General features: G+C 52.2%; 1 protein-coding gene across 2 annotated transcripts in view; it reads left to right on the top strand.

Moving 5' to 3' along the window:
* Bicdl1 (BICD family like cargo adaptor 1) overlaps positions 1-16,147 on the top strand; it is a 101,894-nt gene extending 85,747 nt beyond the window's left edge. The window contains exons 7-10 of one of the 2 annotated variants that reach the window (XM_045133171.1): positions 530-673; positions 6,118-6,248; positions 11,552-11,672; positions 14,691-16,147. In XM_045133171.1, the coding sequence (XP_044989106.1) occupies positions 530-673; positions 6,118-6,248; positions 11,552-11,672; positions 14,691-14,858 (564 nt within the window). In that variant the 3' untranslated portion in view covers positions 14,859-16,147. The remainder of the gene's footprint in view (positions 1-529; positions 674-6,117; positions 6,249-11,551; positions 11,673-14,690) is intronic. The other variant, XM_012950054.2, reaches the window with a different exon arrangement.
* The last annotated feature ends 941 nt before the right edge of the window (positions 16,148-17,088 follow it).

Genomic DNA, 17,088 nt, shown 5'->3' with positions numbered 1-17,088 from the left:
CAGATATGGCTGGGGTGGGGGAGTACGCTCAGTGGCATCCGAGGTAAACTGGCATTTCCACAGCATCATGAGGGAAATCTCCCTGTCCCCATTGATGTGCCTGGCTCTAGAGCAGCCGCTTCTCCTCTGTTTCATTGTCCCACGGATGGAGTGCTTATGTCTTTCTGCCTGTATTGGATGCAGTGATGCGAGAGGTGGCGGCTCCTCTCCGACCAGGCTGTTGGTTTACAGAGCTCATTGCAGCAGGAGGCCAAGTCACTGTGGGACGAGGAAGCTGTCGGAGCCCAGAGTGCTGTTCAGTGTACACAGCCTCCTTTCCCTGGTGCCTGCTGTGAAAATGAACATCTAGCTGTTATTCCCAGGTTGAAATTGAGCCCCAAAATCTTCCTAACCCCTTCCTCCTCTTCTCCTCTCCTTTGTCTTCCTCTCCTTTTCTCTTCCCCGCTTTTACCTCCACTGTGTCTCCTCTCCATTTCTCACTCCTCTCCGCCCTCCCTTTCCCACCTGCTGGCTCTCCTTTTGCTGTCAGGGCTCCCGGAGAATTGATGATGACTCCTTAGAAGAGCAGATAAGGCAGACCAGTGAGGACTCAAGAGCCCTGAGGGAGCTCATGGAGGGGGAGAGGGGTAAACTGAAACAGAGCCTAGAAGAGCTGCAGCATCTCCACAGTCAGGTGAGCACTCCTCCTCTCCCACGTGCGTGACACATGGCTCTCCCCGACACCCTTGGGACAGTGACCAACTTTGAGGAGAGCTGGGTGTCTTCCAGAGAAGAAACCAGTCCTCACTCAGCCCAAGGGAACATCACCAGAGACAGCAGTGGCTGATGCATTTCCTGCAGCCACGTGTCTGCAGAGCTGGAAGCCAGGCTGATGGGTGATGCCGACAGTTGAAAGCTACAGCTCTCGGGCTACCCTCGGCTGGTCCCCCGGCAGCTCCCAGGTAGGGGAGCCAGCCAGCCAAGAAACCGTTGACTTCCACAGATGTCAGCGCTGTCCCCTCTGTGAACCTGTTACCGGCTCTCGCTATTCTTGCCTGTCTGATCTTGACTTCTCTCCCATTTGCACATGCTGGCATGCTGGAGGGCATTTGTTTTCTGAGCTGAACACATGTTAAAGGACTTGGAGCAGTCCCACCCAGGAAGACGCTCCCAAGATCCGCCCTGGGAGCTCTGTCCTCCAAGCAGTGATGACTGGGGAAGCACTGGACATCAGCATCCAGACCCTGCCCACAGCTGCCCATCCCTTTCTGCTGTGGGAGGTTTTCGTGGGATGGTGCTTATGCCCAGCTTCCTCTTCAGTCAGCATTTCTTACACTTAAGATACATTTATATATCCCTCTATATATATGAGATAGGTATAGAATTTTATATTTATATATACATACATATATACATACATAATCCTTTTAGAATAATTTGGAGAAGCCCACCTACAACCATCACTACTTCCTGTGAGAGCCCAGAAACCAAGGAATGAAAAGACGCCTCTCAACATTGTAGTTGCTCCTGGACAGACACTGGGGAATGGCTGGGCAGTCCAAGGCAAAGAAAAAAAAATTCATTGGATTAAATTCTATTAAATTTGAGGATAGAATCCTGCTATGTCTATATACTGTTATTTTGTTTTGTTTTTTGGAGAGAGAGAGGGAGAGAGAGAATTGGCACGCCAGGGCCTCAGCCACTACAATCAAACTCCAGATGTGTGCACTACTAGTGGGCATGTGCAACATTGAGCTTGCCTCACCTTTGTGTGTCAGGCTTATGTGGGATCTGGAGAATCAAACATGGGTCCTTAGGCTTCTTAAACAAGTGCCATAACCACTAAGCAATCTCTCCAGCCTGATATTGGCTTTTAAAATTTTTTTGTTTATAAGCAGAGAGAGAGAGAAAGAGAAGAGAGAAAGCCAGACAAAATGGATCCACTGCACACGAGCTCCAGATGCATGACCACTTTGTACATCTGGTTGTACATGGGTGCTGGGAATTGAACCCAGGTTTTTTGGCTTTGCCAGCAGGTGCCTTAGCCACTGATCTATCCCTCCAGCCCCTATACTGGCTTTGAACTAGACCCAAGTATTTCTACTGCCTCAGCCTGTCAAGTAGCTTGGAATACATGCATATGCCACTGCTGCTGGCTTATTTATTTTAAATAATCAAATAATTTTATATTTTATCTTTCCTTTGATAATTATATTTGGCTTTGTGTCTCAGAACCATAAACCACAAAGTCACTGGAGGACATCTCACTCAAAATTGCAGTCAAGGCATAGTCTGCTGTGGAATTGTTCAGAAAGCCATCTCTACCAGGCAGGTGGCCTTAGATGTTCAGCTGACAGCTGACCTAGGCCAGTTCCTGGGGGCTCCCTTTCAGATAGCCCCCAGGCAGGGAGCCCATGCATGTCCCGTGGAAGGTGCAGAATTGGGTGTCTCCTGTAGGTCATCTCTTCCAGAATGCTCAGAGCAGAGATCTCCCTGCCATACCACATCCACTAATGAGACACCCATGGGAGTCACATGCCCAGGATAGGGGCCAGACTTCATACTTCAAGTCCAGAGTGGCTGAAAATGGTAGCCAACCCAGAGGGCACAATGTATCTCACGCAGGGTTTGGCATCAGCCCCATACTTGCTGTGTGCTTGGCACTCAGGCTCCAGGGCCTCTCAGCATCAGGAAGGCAAGCAGAGCCGTCTCTGGGCTCTTTGGTGGCAGGTCCCAGACCAGCTTAGCTAGGACCAAGATTCCAGGAAACAGCCAGACCAGGATCCAGCCCTTCCTGATGGGTGGTCCTCTGTCTCAACCCATGGCTTTTCCACTTGAGGTTGCTCTTTCCACTCCTGGCAACTGGGCCAGAGGTCAGGTGTGGGTTTGCTACAGTCAACTCAAGCTTGAGGCCGTGACACAAGATTCACAGGCAGACCAGAAGACTTGACACCCGCCGCTTTGCGTCCTATGTCTGCTAGGGTCCCCCTGCTTGCCCCTTCTTGATTTGGTGAGGATGGAGCATCTGCAAGCAGGTGGGGCACGTCTTCAGGCCCAACTGTAGCAGTCACCCGTGAGGGCCTCTGCCCCTGCTCAGACTGGGCAGGAGGAGCCGTGGGACAACTTTGCTGTGGATCCTTCACGGTTGGCGGGAGCCCATGCCAGGTGTTCAGAGGGCCGTGAGATTGGAAGAGCGTGTGCTGGAGCACTGAGGCCTCGCCTGATCAGGTGTGATGACTGCTGTGCAAATGCTTGGCACAGTGCTCTCCATTGGCCTGGCAGCTGCCCTGTTCCATACCTGCCTACACAGTAGGCCCTTGGGTACTGCTTGTCCAGTTGCCTGCCCTCCTTGGCCCACCCATCTTGTTAATCTTCCTGAAGTGTGGCTTGAAATCCTCACCCCTTGCCAGTCATGGGCTGGCTTCCGTATCGGCGTATGGGAGACATGGAGCTCCTGGCTAGCCTGGGATGCTCTACTCTGGCCACCAGCCGCCGCCTCTCTCTCCATCTCCTCTCTCACCTTCCTTGCCTATGAGATAGGGCTGCAGCTCATGTTCTCCATAATGCTCACCCTCTGCCTGGAAGACCCTCCCTCCCATGCTCATAGCTCCGGCCCACCCCACCCTTCTTTCCAATTCCAGACCAGCTTTCGCTTCCTCCTTGACACACTTCTTTTCCTCCTTTATAATTCTTTTTTTTCCTTTTTTCTTTATTTGAGAGAGGCAGAGAGAGAAAATGGGAGCATCAGCGACTCCAAATGAATGTGCCCCTTTGTGTATCTGGTTTATGTGGGTACTTGGGGATTCAGAGCACCTCAACTGCTAAGCCATCTCTCTAGCCCCCTCCTTGAACATCTCTTTATCTCTTTCCTGGAGGAGACCCTCGCTCTACTTGTCATGGTCACAGCATTTGCACCTCACCTTTCACAAATGAAACCACAGATCCGACAAGGACTCTTGTCAGGTCACACTCAGCTTTGTCTCCAGAAGCATCTAGCAAACATCTCGCAAGCGTCTAGCACAGGCCTGGCCTGGGTAGATGCTCGGCTGACTGCTGAAGGAAAGAGCAGAAGAAACCCTAGCTGTCACGACTTAAGGTGTTTGCTTCAGAGCTGTTTAACTGGAGAATGTCCGTCTTATTTGGGGAAAGTGGGTTTGGAGGCAGACATGTGCAGACAAGCCACATCTATCTGCGTGGTAGTCAGCAGGCGTGGGAGGGTGAGGATGGGTCCCGCCACCTCGTGCTTGGTGCTGGGCCCTGGAGGTTCGGAGAGAGTGGGGGGGGGGGATTTAATCCTCACAACAACTCAGTGGGGGAGGGTAGTTTTTTTTTTTTCTAATTTCTCTGGAGAGGGTGGTTAAGAGAGGGCAAGCCCCATGTCCCTTCTCCTAAAGCAGCTGGCTGGAGGGCTCTAGCTTCTCCAGTTTTTCTAGACCAAAGTAAAAGGTTCAAGAGTTTTATCAAGAACATCTTAATGCACATTGGCTATCCTGAGGCCACATCAGGGATCACTTGGTGTGAGGTGGTCTGTCTGTCTGTCTGTACCACGTACTTTCTGGGTCTTGAGTTTTTGCAATCAGCAGAGCCTGCTGATGCTTAGGGTGTGGCAGGGCCCTGTCTCCTTGCCTGTCTCAGACCTAGTTACATGTGTCAGCCAGAAGCTCAGCAGAGGCGCCAGTCAGCATTTCCCTGAGGCTCAGACCCTCCCTGCCCAAGCTGTCTCCAGTGGGAAGGCTGCAGTTTCCTTTGTCAGTGCAGAGCAGAGTGCTGGGCCCTGACATTGCATTGCTGGTCAGGTTTCTAAGAGTACAAAAATCCATCACTCACCATAGCAACGTTTTCCTTCTCACCCTCATCACTGAGCATTCTTTGGATTCCCCCAGAATGTCCAGGCTCCCTGAGCACCCGTAGCCTCGTACTCAGTCTGAGGAGCTTGAGCTGAACCTAGTCTGGGGACCTTACCTTAGTTCTCTTCTGAGGATGATTAGTGCCAAGGCAGACAGAGGCTGACCCGCATAGATGGACCCTCCCTTGGAAAAAAAGTCAGTGGGTGTGTAATGCTAAGAAGAGGGCGGGTCAGCCAGCAGCCTTTTTTGCTTAACTGTTGTTTACTGAAAGCTCGACCCGCAGGGTTTCTGGTTGCAGACAGAAATTTGCTGTATGTAACTTCAGCAGAGAGTGAATGTCTCAGGCTTAAGTGTGATAGCTACGGGATCAACAGCAAGCAAAGCTGAGTAATGCTGACCCCAAATGGAGGAGGAGCTGTGGGAAGGGGGCCACAGCACCACGTGCTGTGTGGTGCATAATAATACCACGTGTTGGCAAGTCTTGGTCACAAACCCAGCCCCAGACTGAAAGGAAAGACGTCCCTGTCCCCTTTGACTTCCTTGATGGGAGGTCGCAGCCTGTCTCCCAGGACTTTCATAACCAGGAGTGCCCCTGAGGCTTGGACAGCTGTTCACCACACTGGGGTTTTGAGACTTAAGTACTGTGTGTGGTCAGGCTGAGGTGCGCACATGATACGACATGCTTCCTGCCATCTCAGAGTACGGGGTTACTCTACTTTGGGGTGGGGTAAGTTGTCACTGATGGAGCCACTAGAGGGACACCTCACTGCCAAATGATGCCTCCCAGGTTGGACATGAGGACTGAGTAGGCTGCATTGCCATTCACGGGGCCTCGTAGAAGGTGACAGGCTCAAAGTGATAGTGTCTTTAAGGCATCACAATTCCATTCGGACTTGATCTGCAGAGCTAAACGAGGATGAACATGCTATGTCCGTCAATGGCTGTTGAGGATAGATGCCGGTTCCCAGGATTTGGAACCATCCAGCGCCCAGCTTATACCAGTGTTCGCTGTGAAAGATGTCTGGAAACATCTGAGGCCCTGCTCCAAAAACTATGTGCTCCCAAGCCATGGTGGTGCTTATGTGGTCTCACTTCATTGTCCCCCTATGAGTGCCTCAGCCTAAGCAGTGGCCTCGTGGGTGCACCTCCCCCCAGGACAGTGCGAGCCTGCTGTGTGCACGTGCACCTGTACCCACCGGGGGCCACTGGGTGCTTTTCATCCTCGGGAGGGGCACGGCCCAGGCCCAGGCAGCGGTGTGACCCTGCTCACTCTGCTTTGGCCTCCTGTCAGGTGACGCTGCTGAGTGTGGAGATGACTGTGCTGAAGGAGGAAAGGGACCGGCTCAGGGCGGCGTCTGAGGACAAGGAGCCGCAGGAGCAGCTTCAGAAGGCCCTCAGGGACCGGGATGCAGCTATTGCAAAGTGAGTGGCGATTGCTGCCTTATGTTATTTTCTAAGTAAAACTAAGCTACAGGGCTGGAGAGCTGGCTTAGCTAAAGATGCTTGCCTGTGAAGCCCAAGGACCCATGTTCAACTCCAGGTCTCAATGTAAGCCGGACACACAAGGTGGTACACATGTCTGGAGTTCAGTTGCAGTGGCTGGAGGGCCTGGTACACCAATTCTCTCTCTCTCTGCTTCTCTTCTCCCTCTCTCCCTCGCCAAAAAAAAAAAAAAAAAAAAAATTAAAACCTCACTCTGTAACCTAAGCCAGACTTAAACTTGGGTTCTCTCTTGCCTCAACCTCCTGAATAGCTGGGATTGCAGGCGCACATGTGCCAAGAGGCCCAGGTGTATGTGTGGAATTTTGCACATTGCAGAGTTCTGGCTGAGTATTATCTTAGAAAAACAATCAATGAAATTAGAATGAGACCCTACCTCGAAAACCCCAAAAGAAAAACAGAAAAACATCTGGGAAGTGGAGGCAGGAGTGATGGACAGCCTTTATCTATGCATGGAGTTCAAATGCAGCCTGCACTACATGAGATCTCCTCTCTCCCCAACTCTAGATTAATGCTCAGAAGCCAGTTGTTTTTGTTTTGTTTGTTTTTTGTGGGGGTACGGTCTCACTCTAGCCCAAGATGACCTGGAATTCACTCTGTAGTCTCAGGGTAGCCTTGAAGTCACAGTGATTCTCCTACCTCCGCCTCCTGAGTGCTGAGATTAAAGGTGTGAGCCACCACACCCACCTTCAGTATCTTTTTTAATATACAAATAACAAGCTAGCGGATGGGGGAAGAAGAAAATACCCTATTTATTACTAAAGCAACTTGGGAATTTATGAAATAATTCTGAGGTTTAAAAATGGAAAGTTTGGCCAGGCGTGGTGGCGCACGCCTTTAATCCCAGCACTCAGGAGGCAGAGGTAGGAGGATCGCCATGAGTTCAAGGCCACCCTGAGACTACAGAGTTAATTCCAGGTCAGCCTGGACCAGAGTGAGACCCTACCTCGAAAAACCAAAAAAAAAAAAAAAGTTTGGGCTAGAAAGATGGCTTAGCAGTTAAGGCACTTGACTGCAAAGCCTAAGGACCCATGTTTGACTCTACATCCCACGTTAGCCAGACACACAAAGGTGAGGCAAGCACAAGGTTGCACATGCTCACGAGGTAGCACCAGCATTTGGAGTTCGATTTCATTGGCTGAGGCCCTGGTGTGCCAATTTCTCTCTCTCTGTCTCTAAAAATAAAAATTGAAGAACATGGAAAGATAGGGGCTAGAGAGATAGGTTAGAAGTTAAGGCAGTTGCTTGCAAAAAAGTAGCACATACATCTGGAGTTCATGTGCAGTGGCTAGAACCCCTAATGCACCCATTCTCTCTATCTTATCTGACTCTCTCTCAAATAAATGTTTTATTTTGGAGCTGGAGGGATGGTTAAGCAGTTAAGGGCTTGCCTGTGAAGCCTAAGGACCCCGGTTCAAGGCTGAATTCCCCAGGACCCACATAAGCCAGATGCACAAGGTGACACATGCATTTGGAGTTCGTTTGCAGTGGCTGTGTGTGTGTCCTGGTGTGTCCGTTCTCACCCTCCCTCCCTCCCTCCCTCCCTCCTTCCCTCCCTCCCTCTCTCTCTCTCTCTCTCTCTGCACCTCTATCGCTCTCAAATAAATAAAAATAAAGCAAAAATTAAAATATCTTCTTTTTATTTATTTATTTGAGAGAAAGAATAGGCAGAGAGAGAGAGAATGGGCGTGCCAAGGCCTCCAGATGCATGCATCCACTTGTGCATCTGGCTTACATGGGTCCTGGAGAATCGAACCGGGATCCTTTGGCTTTGCAGGCAAATGCCTTAACTGCTAAGCATCTCTCCAGTCCTTATCACTTATAAGAGACGGAGAATGAGAGGGAGAATGAGAATGGGTGCTCTAGGGCTCTCTAGCCACTGCAAACAAACTCCAGACACACGTACCACCTTGTGCATTTGGCTTATGTGGGTCCTGGTAAGCACCTTAACCACTAACCCATCTCTCCAGCCCTCTTGAATCACTTTCATCACAGCTCTTACCTTTAGGCTGCTCTTCCTTCTGGTCCGTCTTCACATCAGGTGTCTGTCCGTTTCTAGTTCACAGCCCACCCGTGTGTTTGCCACTAGCGCACTAGGCAGTGCTGTGGAAATGGAGTTCCTGCAGTCAGGTTCACGTTGCTGGCAGAAAACACCTGACCAAGAGCCGCTTATGGGGAAAGGGGCTTATTTTGGCTTACAGGCTTGAGGGGAAGCTCCTTGGTGGCCGGGGAAAATGATGGTATGAACAGAGGGTGGACATCACCTTCTGGCCAACATTCGATGGACAACAGCAGGAGAGTGTGCCAAACACTGGCAGGGGGAAGCTGGTTATAACACCCATGATAGCGCTGTGTGGCCTGCAGGAGGCGTTAATTCCCAGATTGCCATCTGCTGGGAAGCTAGCATTCAGAACACCTGAGTTTATGAGGGACACCCGAATCAAACCAGCACAGGAGTTTTCCCAGCTATCTTCCTGAGCACGGTTTCTCACATCCTGGGACCCCAGAGCCGGGTTGCAGCGACTTCTTTCCCAGGTGGGTTGAATGTGTACTCAAGGCTGGCTAAGGAAAGGAGGCCTGACTCCAGAGGCGAGCTCCAGGGGCGCTGGCAGCACTTTTACCCTCGCGGGGGAAATGCTCTAAACAAGAACATCCAAACTAGCACACACCTTGGAAAAAAAGCATCAGGCTTTAAAAAAGATTATTTATTTGAGAGAGAGAAAAAGAAAAAATGGACACACCAGGGCCTCCTGCCACTGCAGACAAACTCCAGATGCATGCACCACTTTGTGCGTCTGGCTTTAAGTGGGCACTGGGGAGTCAAACGTGGTTCATTAGGCTTTGCAGGCAAGCCTTTACTGCTGAGCCTGCTCTCCAGTCCCCGGGTGGTTTGTTTTTGAGCTAGCCCTGGCTGACCTGGAACTCGCTCTGTAGCCCCAGGAGGGCCTCGAACTCTACTCACCACCTTACCCAGCTACTAGTGGCCTCATTTACATAAGGGATTTTTCTAGGCCTTGGAAAAACTCCTTTTTAAAAAACATGACTAATATGTTGCTAACCAGCTTCTGGTAGCTGTGCCTTTCTGTCTGGGTTTCTTTTTTTTTTTTTTAATAGACAATAAACCATGGTAATTCCCTCCCCACCCCCATTTGCCCCTCACAAATCCACTCATCATATCCCCTCCCCTCTCAATTAGTCTCTCTTGTTTGATGTCATTATCTTTTCTTTTAAATGACAATCACAGAGATTCCTCCAGAGGGAATGCCCTCTCCTCCCCTCCCCTGCCACACGCACCAAAAAAAAAAAAAAAAAAAGACTGGGTTCCAAGCCTGCCTGGATGGGGGCCGTGACCCAGCGGCATTAGTCAGCACAATCCTGGCTCTGGCTGTCCATGGCGCCATCTGCTGGCAGATGTGTGGAAGCTCCTGAGCTGCTGGATGGGCTGCGTCCATGGCAACCAGTGCCACAGGAGGAGGATTTCCAGTTTGCCACCAGCCAATAGCAGCAGGTGTGCCGGATAGCAACCGGTGCCACACGAGGATTTCCACTGTTTGCCACCAGCCAATGGCAGCAGGTGTGGCGGATGCAGTTTGCCCTGCCTGATCCTGTGCTGTCCCTGCAGTCCCCTGCCGCAGTGGGTGGGGTCCATCACGGGCCCTGTGCTGTCTGGAGCAGGCCTCTGGGATGCCTGCAGCTCCAGGCGAGTCTGTGGGCTAGATGACTGTTGCGCAAAGGATGAGCCAGGGAGGAAGTGCTTGTCTGAGCTCTTTTTTTAATTTTAATTTTAATTTATTAGAGAGAGGAAGGGAGGGAGAATGGGTGCGCCAGGGCTTCCAGCCACTGCATATGAACTCAGGACGCATGTGCTCCCTTATGCATCTGGCTTACGTGGGTCCTGGGGAATCGAACCTGGGTCCTTTGGCTTTGTAGGCAAGTGCCTTAACCGCTAAGCCATCCCTACAGTGCTTGTCTGAACTGTGTGTGGAACCCACCTGCTTCTTCCTGCTGCTGTTCGGTTACTGCAGACAGTTTTCTGGGACCCCAGCAAGCTGCCTCTGTAGGCCGCTTCTCTAGATGCCCTTGGGCCTGGCAGTGTGCTAGGTTCACCTCAGCATCCTCAGGGGAGCAGCTGGAAAACCACGTAGCCAGGCCAGCCCCTCCCACTGCTTTGTCCCACCCTAACCTGTCAGCTTTCTTTTGTGTCAAGCAGCTATGATGTAAGACTGTTGGGCAGTAGATGAAGCATGCAGAATGTGAAAATAGGTGAATCGTCAGTGGACGGCATCAGCCGGGCATGACCATCCAGGTTCCCGCATGTGTCTTTCAGCACAGACACTTGTTTCCTGGTTTCCTTCTGCACTGTGCATCCACATGAGCTGTCAGTCATTACCCTACATCCTGGTGTTTACCAGTGCCCATTCTTTTACCAGTTCCCCAGTTAGCTGGGATTAGCCAAGCTGTGCCAGACACCATTATGTGGCTTTCTTTGCACACATCTATATCTTAGGCAAGGAGCACACATCAGGAGTCCCCCACCCTACAGTGTGTATGTAGCCTTGGTGCTAAGTAAGGCCTTTGGTCCTCTCTGGGTTCCCATCCTCATTTAAGAACTCGCCATCTGGGGCTGGAGAGATCTTTGCAGTTAAGGCACTTGCCTGTGAAGCCATGTTCCACTCTCCAGATCCCATATTTGCCAGATGCACAAAGGTGAGGCAAATGCAAAGTTTCACATGACCACTAGGTGGTGCAAGTGTCTGGAGTTTGATTGCAGTGGCTAAGGCCCTCGCATGCCAATTCTCTCTTGCTCTCTCTAAAATAAATTAATTCTTAAAAGGGGAGGAGGGTGCTGGAAAAGATGCCTTAACGGTTAAGGCGTTTGCCTACAAAATCAATGGACCTCGGTTCAGTTCCCCAGGACCCACGTAAGCCAGGTGCACAAGAAGGCACATGCATGTAGAGTTTATTTACAGTGGCTAGAGGCCCTGGAGCGCCTATTCTTTCCACCTACCCTTTCTCTCGCTCTCAAATAAAAAAAATACATTTTAGAAAAAGAAAAAGAACTCGCCATCTGTGAGATGGGGATGCCAGTCCCTTCACCTAGGGCCTGCTTAGGAAATGTGTCTCACAGTGCTGTGCGTTTAGGACCAGCCCGTTTCATTACTGGAACTCGGGTCCTCCAGAGTGGAACCAGATGCTTCTGCCCGCCCTGCCTTGTCTGTTTTCAGGAAGAACGCTGTGGAGCTGGAACTTGCCAAGTGCAAGATGGACATGATGTCTCTCAATAGCCAGCTGCTGGATGCCATTCAGCAGAAACTGAACCTCTCACAGCAGCTTGAGGCTTGGCAGGTAAACAGGCCTGAGAGCCAGGGCTGGGGGGCGGGATTCAGGAAGCAGCTCGGTGTGTGTAAAGTGTGCAAGAGAGGTCCCGTGGGCCTAGATGACCAGGGGACCCAGCCTTCACCTGCAGCTATCCAGAGCCCATGTGCCCCCAGTCCCTGGGAGTGCTGTCGAGACAGAGCCCAGGCTGCCACAGCCAGGGATGCTGTGATCTCCTGACTTGGAATGGGGCCTTCCTTCAGCTGGTCACCCCGGCTTGACAAAGAAACAGCTGTTGACATGGAGGGGCGGAGGAAAAGTCGCAGCTGGATGCAGCTTAGCAGCCCTGGGGCAGCTGCTGCCCTTCCCTTCTCAAAGGCCCGCAGCTTCCTTTTTCCACGGAGCACTATGCTGGCCTGAGCCCTGGAGAAAATGAGTCAGCGTGTCCATTTCTAGGACCACTGTTTCCAGGGTCTCCCGCGGTTCCCTACTGCAGTGACCAGGGCTTGGACTTACCGTGGCTGAGGTGGTCGTGTCCGAATGTGGTATCGAGAAACCCTCACCAGCAGATGAAAAGCCACCTGTGGTTTATGGGGTGAACCTCACAATGGAGGGCAGGGCAACAGTGACCATTGCTTTAGGGCCGTGAGGGCTGGCGCCCAGAGCCCTGGCTCCTTCCTGGCAGTGGGCTGGCTCAGCTCAGGCTTACTGCTACTGTTCTCTCTCTTCTCTCCTGGCTACAGTTCGCTTCCTCAGGGCTTTTTACTATCTGGCTCCTTTGGTTTCTGATCTAGTGGCCTTTCTCAGTTCCCGTATCAACAGCTTTAGTTGTACACCCCTCCTGCCTTTGAGGTGAGACAGCCTGTGTTCCACCCACCATCTCCCCACTGCCATCTCCGTCCTGCATCTGCCACTTCCCCTCATGGCCCACTGTGTTCTGTGCCGGAGCCCGGCCTCATCTTGCAGTGTGACGTGCCATCAAGGCCCAGCTTCCCTCTTCCCATCACCACCATGTCCGCTGAGCTCAGCAGCTTGTGGCTCAACACTGTCAGGCTGACCCGTCTCCACAGCTGACTCTGGTGTCCTGGTGCCACAGAAGTAACAGCAGGCATGGGATTATGACCAGCATATATGTGTGTCAAGTTCTGAAGTGATGGATTTCGTGAAATGACATTGATGAATTTGGTTGTTCAAAGTATAAAAAGTGCAGTTTGCAGTGAACTTACAGGAGAAAGCATTAGCAGCTTTGAAAGGACTTATTGTAATTTTTGGTGGTTGTTTTTTTGTTTTTGTTTTTTGAGATGGAGTCTCACTGTAGCCCAAGCTGACCTGGAATTCACTATGTAGTCTCAGGGTGGCCTTGAACTCACGGTGATCCTCCTACCTGGGCCTCCCAAGTGCTGGGATTAAAGGTGTGTGCCACCATGTCCAGTGGACTTTTTGTATCTTGAGACATGGGAGTTATGTATCCCATAACCTTGAACTTGTGGGTCTCCTGCCTCCACCTCCTTAGTGCTGGGATTACAGGCATGTGGTTTACTCAGTGCTAGTGGTCAAATCTAGAGCTTTGTGCCTGCTAGACAAGCACATTTCCAACTGAGCTACATCCCCACTGAAAGGACAGTTGTCTGGGGCTCTTAAAACCTTTTGGCTATATTGCACAGCTTATCTTATCAGGCATATCTTAAGTGCCGGGCACTCTGTTGAAGATTCCATGCTGGAACCTTGGAAGTAGAGGACATGCATTAGCAAAAAAGATAGTGTCATATCTGAAGGACATGTGGAAAGTGGGACTGGCCGGGAAGGTTTGAAGGTGAACAGAGGGGTCAGGGTGAAAGTTGAGTGTGCTGGAGGGTGGACATGGGGAGAGAGGAAGATAAGGGTGCAAGCAAAGGAGGGTGAGATCACCACTGCCTCATTACAGGTCAAGAAGGTCCTTTGGTTTCATTCTGAAGTCAAGGACATTAAAGTGACAGAGGTCAGAACTTGAGTGAGATAGAGGAGGTAGCAGACAAGCTGGTCAGGTGAGGGGCCAGTCTATCCAACGTCTTGTAATTACCTTGTAAGCCTCTGAGCACAGCAGACCTCACCCCACAGAGCCCATCTGTAGGGATCCCCACCGTAACCCAGGTCTCACCTCTCCAGTGCTTAGATCAGAATGACTAAGCCTCTGAGGGGTTTGGCCCAAGGCTCAGGGTCTTTTTGCCACCATACCGCAGAGCCCACAGCAAAGAACAAGGCTGAAGGGGGGGTGAGCAGTTGGCCTAACATTGACTGCTGGTGGTAATTAGGCAGCTGATGTCAAGACAGAAGCTTGCAAACTCTGTCACTGACAGACCCCCAACCCCCAATCATGGAGTCCTACCCAGAATCCAAACCCAGCAACTAGAAAGCAAGCAGAGTAAACTTGCTGTCAGGAGCTCCTCTGTGAAGTCAAACGCGCCATTGTATAGACAGAGTACGGGACACATTTTCTAGGCAACCAAATTGAAGGAGATTTAAGTTTTTGTCTTGTTTTTCCAAGGTAGGGTGTCACTCTAGCCCAGGCTGATCTGGAATTCACTAGTATTAAGGTGGCCTTAAACTCAGTGATTTTCCTACCTCTGCCTCCTGAGAGCTGGGATTCAAGGACACAGCACAGGATAGACGAGGCCAGGCCATTGGGCTAAAGAAGCCAACATGCTAAAGTCACCCCAGCCTCTTGGGGGTGGGGCTCCAAACTACAGGCATCCAGACAGCCCTGGGGATCACCAGGCAGGCGAGGCTAGCTGCTGGCGTGGGGTCAGCTCTGTCCTCAGAGCCCATAAGGACAGAGCGTCAGGAGTGACACTGGTGAGCCACCAGCTCAGGCCGAGAAGTGCAGCACCGTGTGGCCCCTGTGTGTCTGGCATGGTGCCCACATCCACCGCTTGCTCGGCCTGGCAGCCCTTGCTGCAACCACTCATCATCCTGCGCCCACATCTTGTGCCCTGACACCTGTCACCACCCTGCCCACCCCCACTGCCAGTAGGAGCTGCCGCTCACCCCTGTCCCATCTCCCCCTTCCAGGATGACATGCACAGGGTCATTGACCGGCAGCTGATGGACACGCACCTGAAGGAACAGAGCCGGCCTCCCGCCGCCGCCGCCTTCTCCAGGGCCCACAGCACAGGGCGGGGCCGTGAGCCCAGCACCATGGACGGCAAACGGCTCTTCTCCTTCTTCAGGAAAATTTAAGTTGAGAAGAGCCAGGCTCTGAGGATTGGGGGGGGGGGGGGCTGGAAGCAAACGAAAAGGCATTATGAGCAAGTGTCCCCTCGGGTCGGGCTGGGCAGCCAAGCTGCCTGCCAGCCTCATGACCCAGCCAGTCCCAGAGAGCCTGAAGCCTCCCTATTGTCAGTGTGCTAGAGACCAATGAGTGGGGGCCGCCTCGGCCTCTGCCGGCTGCTCTGCTCGCCACCGAGGGCCAGGCCAGAGCCCTGTCCCCGCTGCCCAGCCTCTGAGCCTGGGCTTCCCCAGGATCCTTTGCTGAGCACAGCTCAGGCAGCCTCCCTCCCACGCCGACCCAGCTGACCTCAGCCCACCTCACAGGCTCTGCCGCCTCCTGGCGTTTAGAAGATGGGGAACACAGACGGAGTCCTCTGCCTGCCTCCTCAGGCTGAGCCTCGGGCTGACCCTGTAGGGCACAGCCAGGCTGGAAGACTTCATTTCTGCCCCAGCCACTGGCCCAGAGGAAGGGAGGCACGGCCCTCACCCCCATGCATGCACCTCTGCTGGAGCCTCTGTGTGGTGTGAGGCCCAGCCTGTGGCTGTGAGGCCTGAGCTGGGGTGTACCCAAGCTCCATTGAGGCTACCCTGTGCCCCAGGGAGGAGGGAAGACCTATTCCCTGACCGCCGCCATTCTTCCTCTGCCTCTTCCAGTTTGGTCCTTACCCACTTGTGAAGCAGGGCCAGACGGTATTGTCACTGGCCCTCTGCAGGCTTTAGCCATCCAGCACTTGCCCCTCGGGTAGGGCTGGGAGAGCACTTGTCTTCCTCCCACAGCCCCCTCATCTCAGATACAACTTCTTGGCCCAAGCCAGGCAAGTCCAGGCCACAGAATGGCCTCTGAGGAGCCTGGCCAATCACCTCACATTAAGAGCATTACAGGTCCCACAGGGCGGACCGGGTGAGGGTGCCGGGAGCCTCCAGATACTGCCCACCAAGCTTAAGAAGAGCAGCCACCTCACCGTCTCTGTTGAGACCCGCCGGGGCTCCGTGGGCCTGGCCCGTCCACAGCTGCTCACCAGTGGTTCAGTCTCCCACCCTCGCCAGGGAGAAGCACAGCAGGGACGAGCGGACAGAATGTACCTGTAGATATGTACATACACAGTGCTGTTAATTTTGTATGTAGCAATCATGTAAATAAGTGTATGGGTTTTATAATACACACATATATATAAATCTATAAAGGCATATTTTTAGAAAAACAGCACACCACTGCTTCTTTTGAAAATAGTCCAAGAATAAAATGAATTTCTACAGTTTCTGGCCTCAGTCGTGGGTGTGTTAAGGGTCGTTCGGTCCAAATGCGCCTTACATGTCGGAACTACCACTGGCACCTCAGAAGCCAGTGAGGAGGAGACTGGGCCCAGGAGGCACTTCCGGAGGCTGGCAGCACCCTGTCCTGTATCCCTCTTGGTGGGCTTTCTGGGCACCCCTCCCTAGCTGGAGAGCATCGGCCTGGGGCTTGGCAGAAACTTGCAGCCGACTCTTTCCAGGTAAACACTTCACTGCGCACTTCCGGCTTGTTAAAAAGAAATGAGTGCTTCCCCTGCCATCTTCCCACACGTGCTCCCAGCTGGTGCCTGGAGTCCAGAGGGGAAACACCAACCTGGACCATCTGCTCAGAGAAAAGACTAGGCTTCTGAAAGTGTCCCAGGTGCACAGGCACCTGAGTAAGCCCCAGGCTGAAAACAAAGATGGGAAGAAGCCAGGCCCACCCGGAGCACAGCTGGAAGGAGAGCAAACAGACCCTGAAGGAAAATTTGGCAGCTTGAACCTTTATTTTTAGTATTTTTTTTTAAAAAGCATTAATTAGAAACTTTCAATACAGAAATAATCCTAGCAAACCATTTAAAAGTTTGTTGTTTGACAGGAGTTTCACATCAGGTCCACCAGGACACCAGTTTAGCCCTGCGTCCCCTCCCCACCCCACCCCCCCCATTCATGCATGTAACACTCAGCGGGACAGGCACACGTCATCAAGATCACCCCAACACCTGGGCCTGAACAGCCAGGTGCCGAAAGCCACGGAGGCCTCTAGCCTGGGCTAGAAGCTCCCAGGATCATCCTCTTATTGCTTCAGTTGGCCAGCACTCCCATGCCAGCTTCCCGGGTGCTCAGAGGCATGTGCACCTGCCCCCGGAGCCCTGCGCATCCCCACAGGCTGCTCAGCCCAGCCCCCAGCCGCCTGCTGCTTGGGCTT

Source organism: Jaculus jaculus, chromosome 13, assembly GCF_020740685.1.
Source record: "Jaculus jaculus isolate mJacJac1 chromosome 13, mJacJac1.mat.Y.cur, whole genome shotgun sequence".
NCBI lineage: Eukaryota > Metazoa > Chordata > Mammalia > Rodentia > Dipodidae > Jaculus > Jaculus jaculus.
Note: the sequence above shows the minus strand (reverse complement) of the source record. Positions and strands in the feature narration are given on the sequence as shown.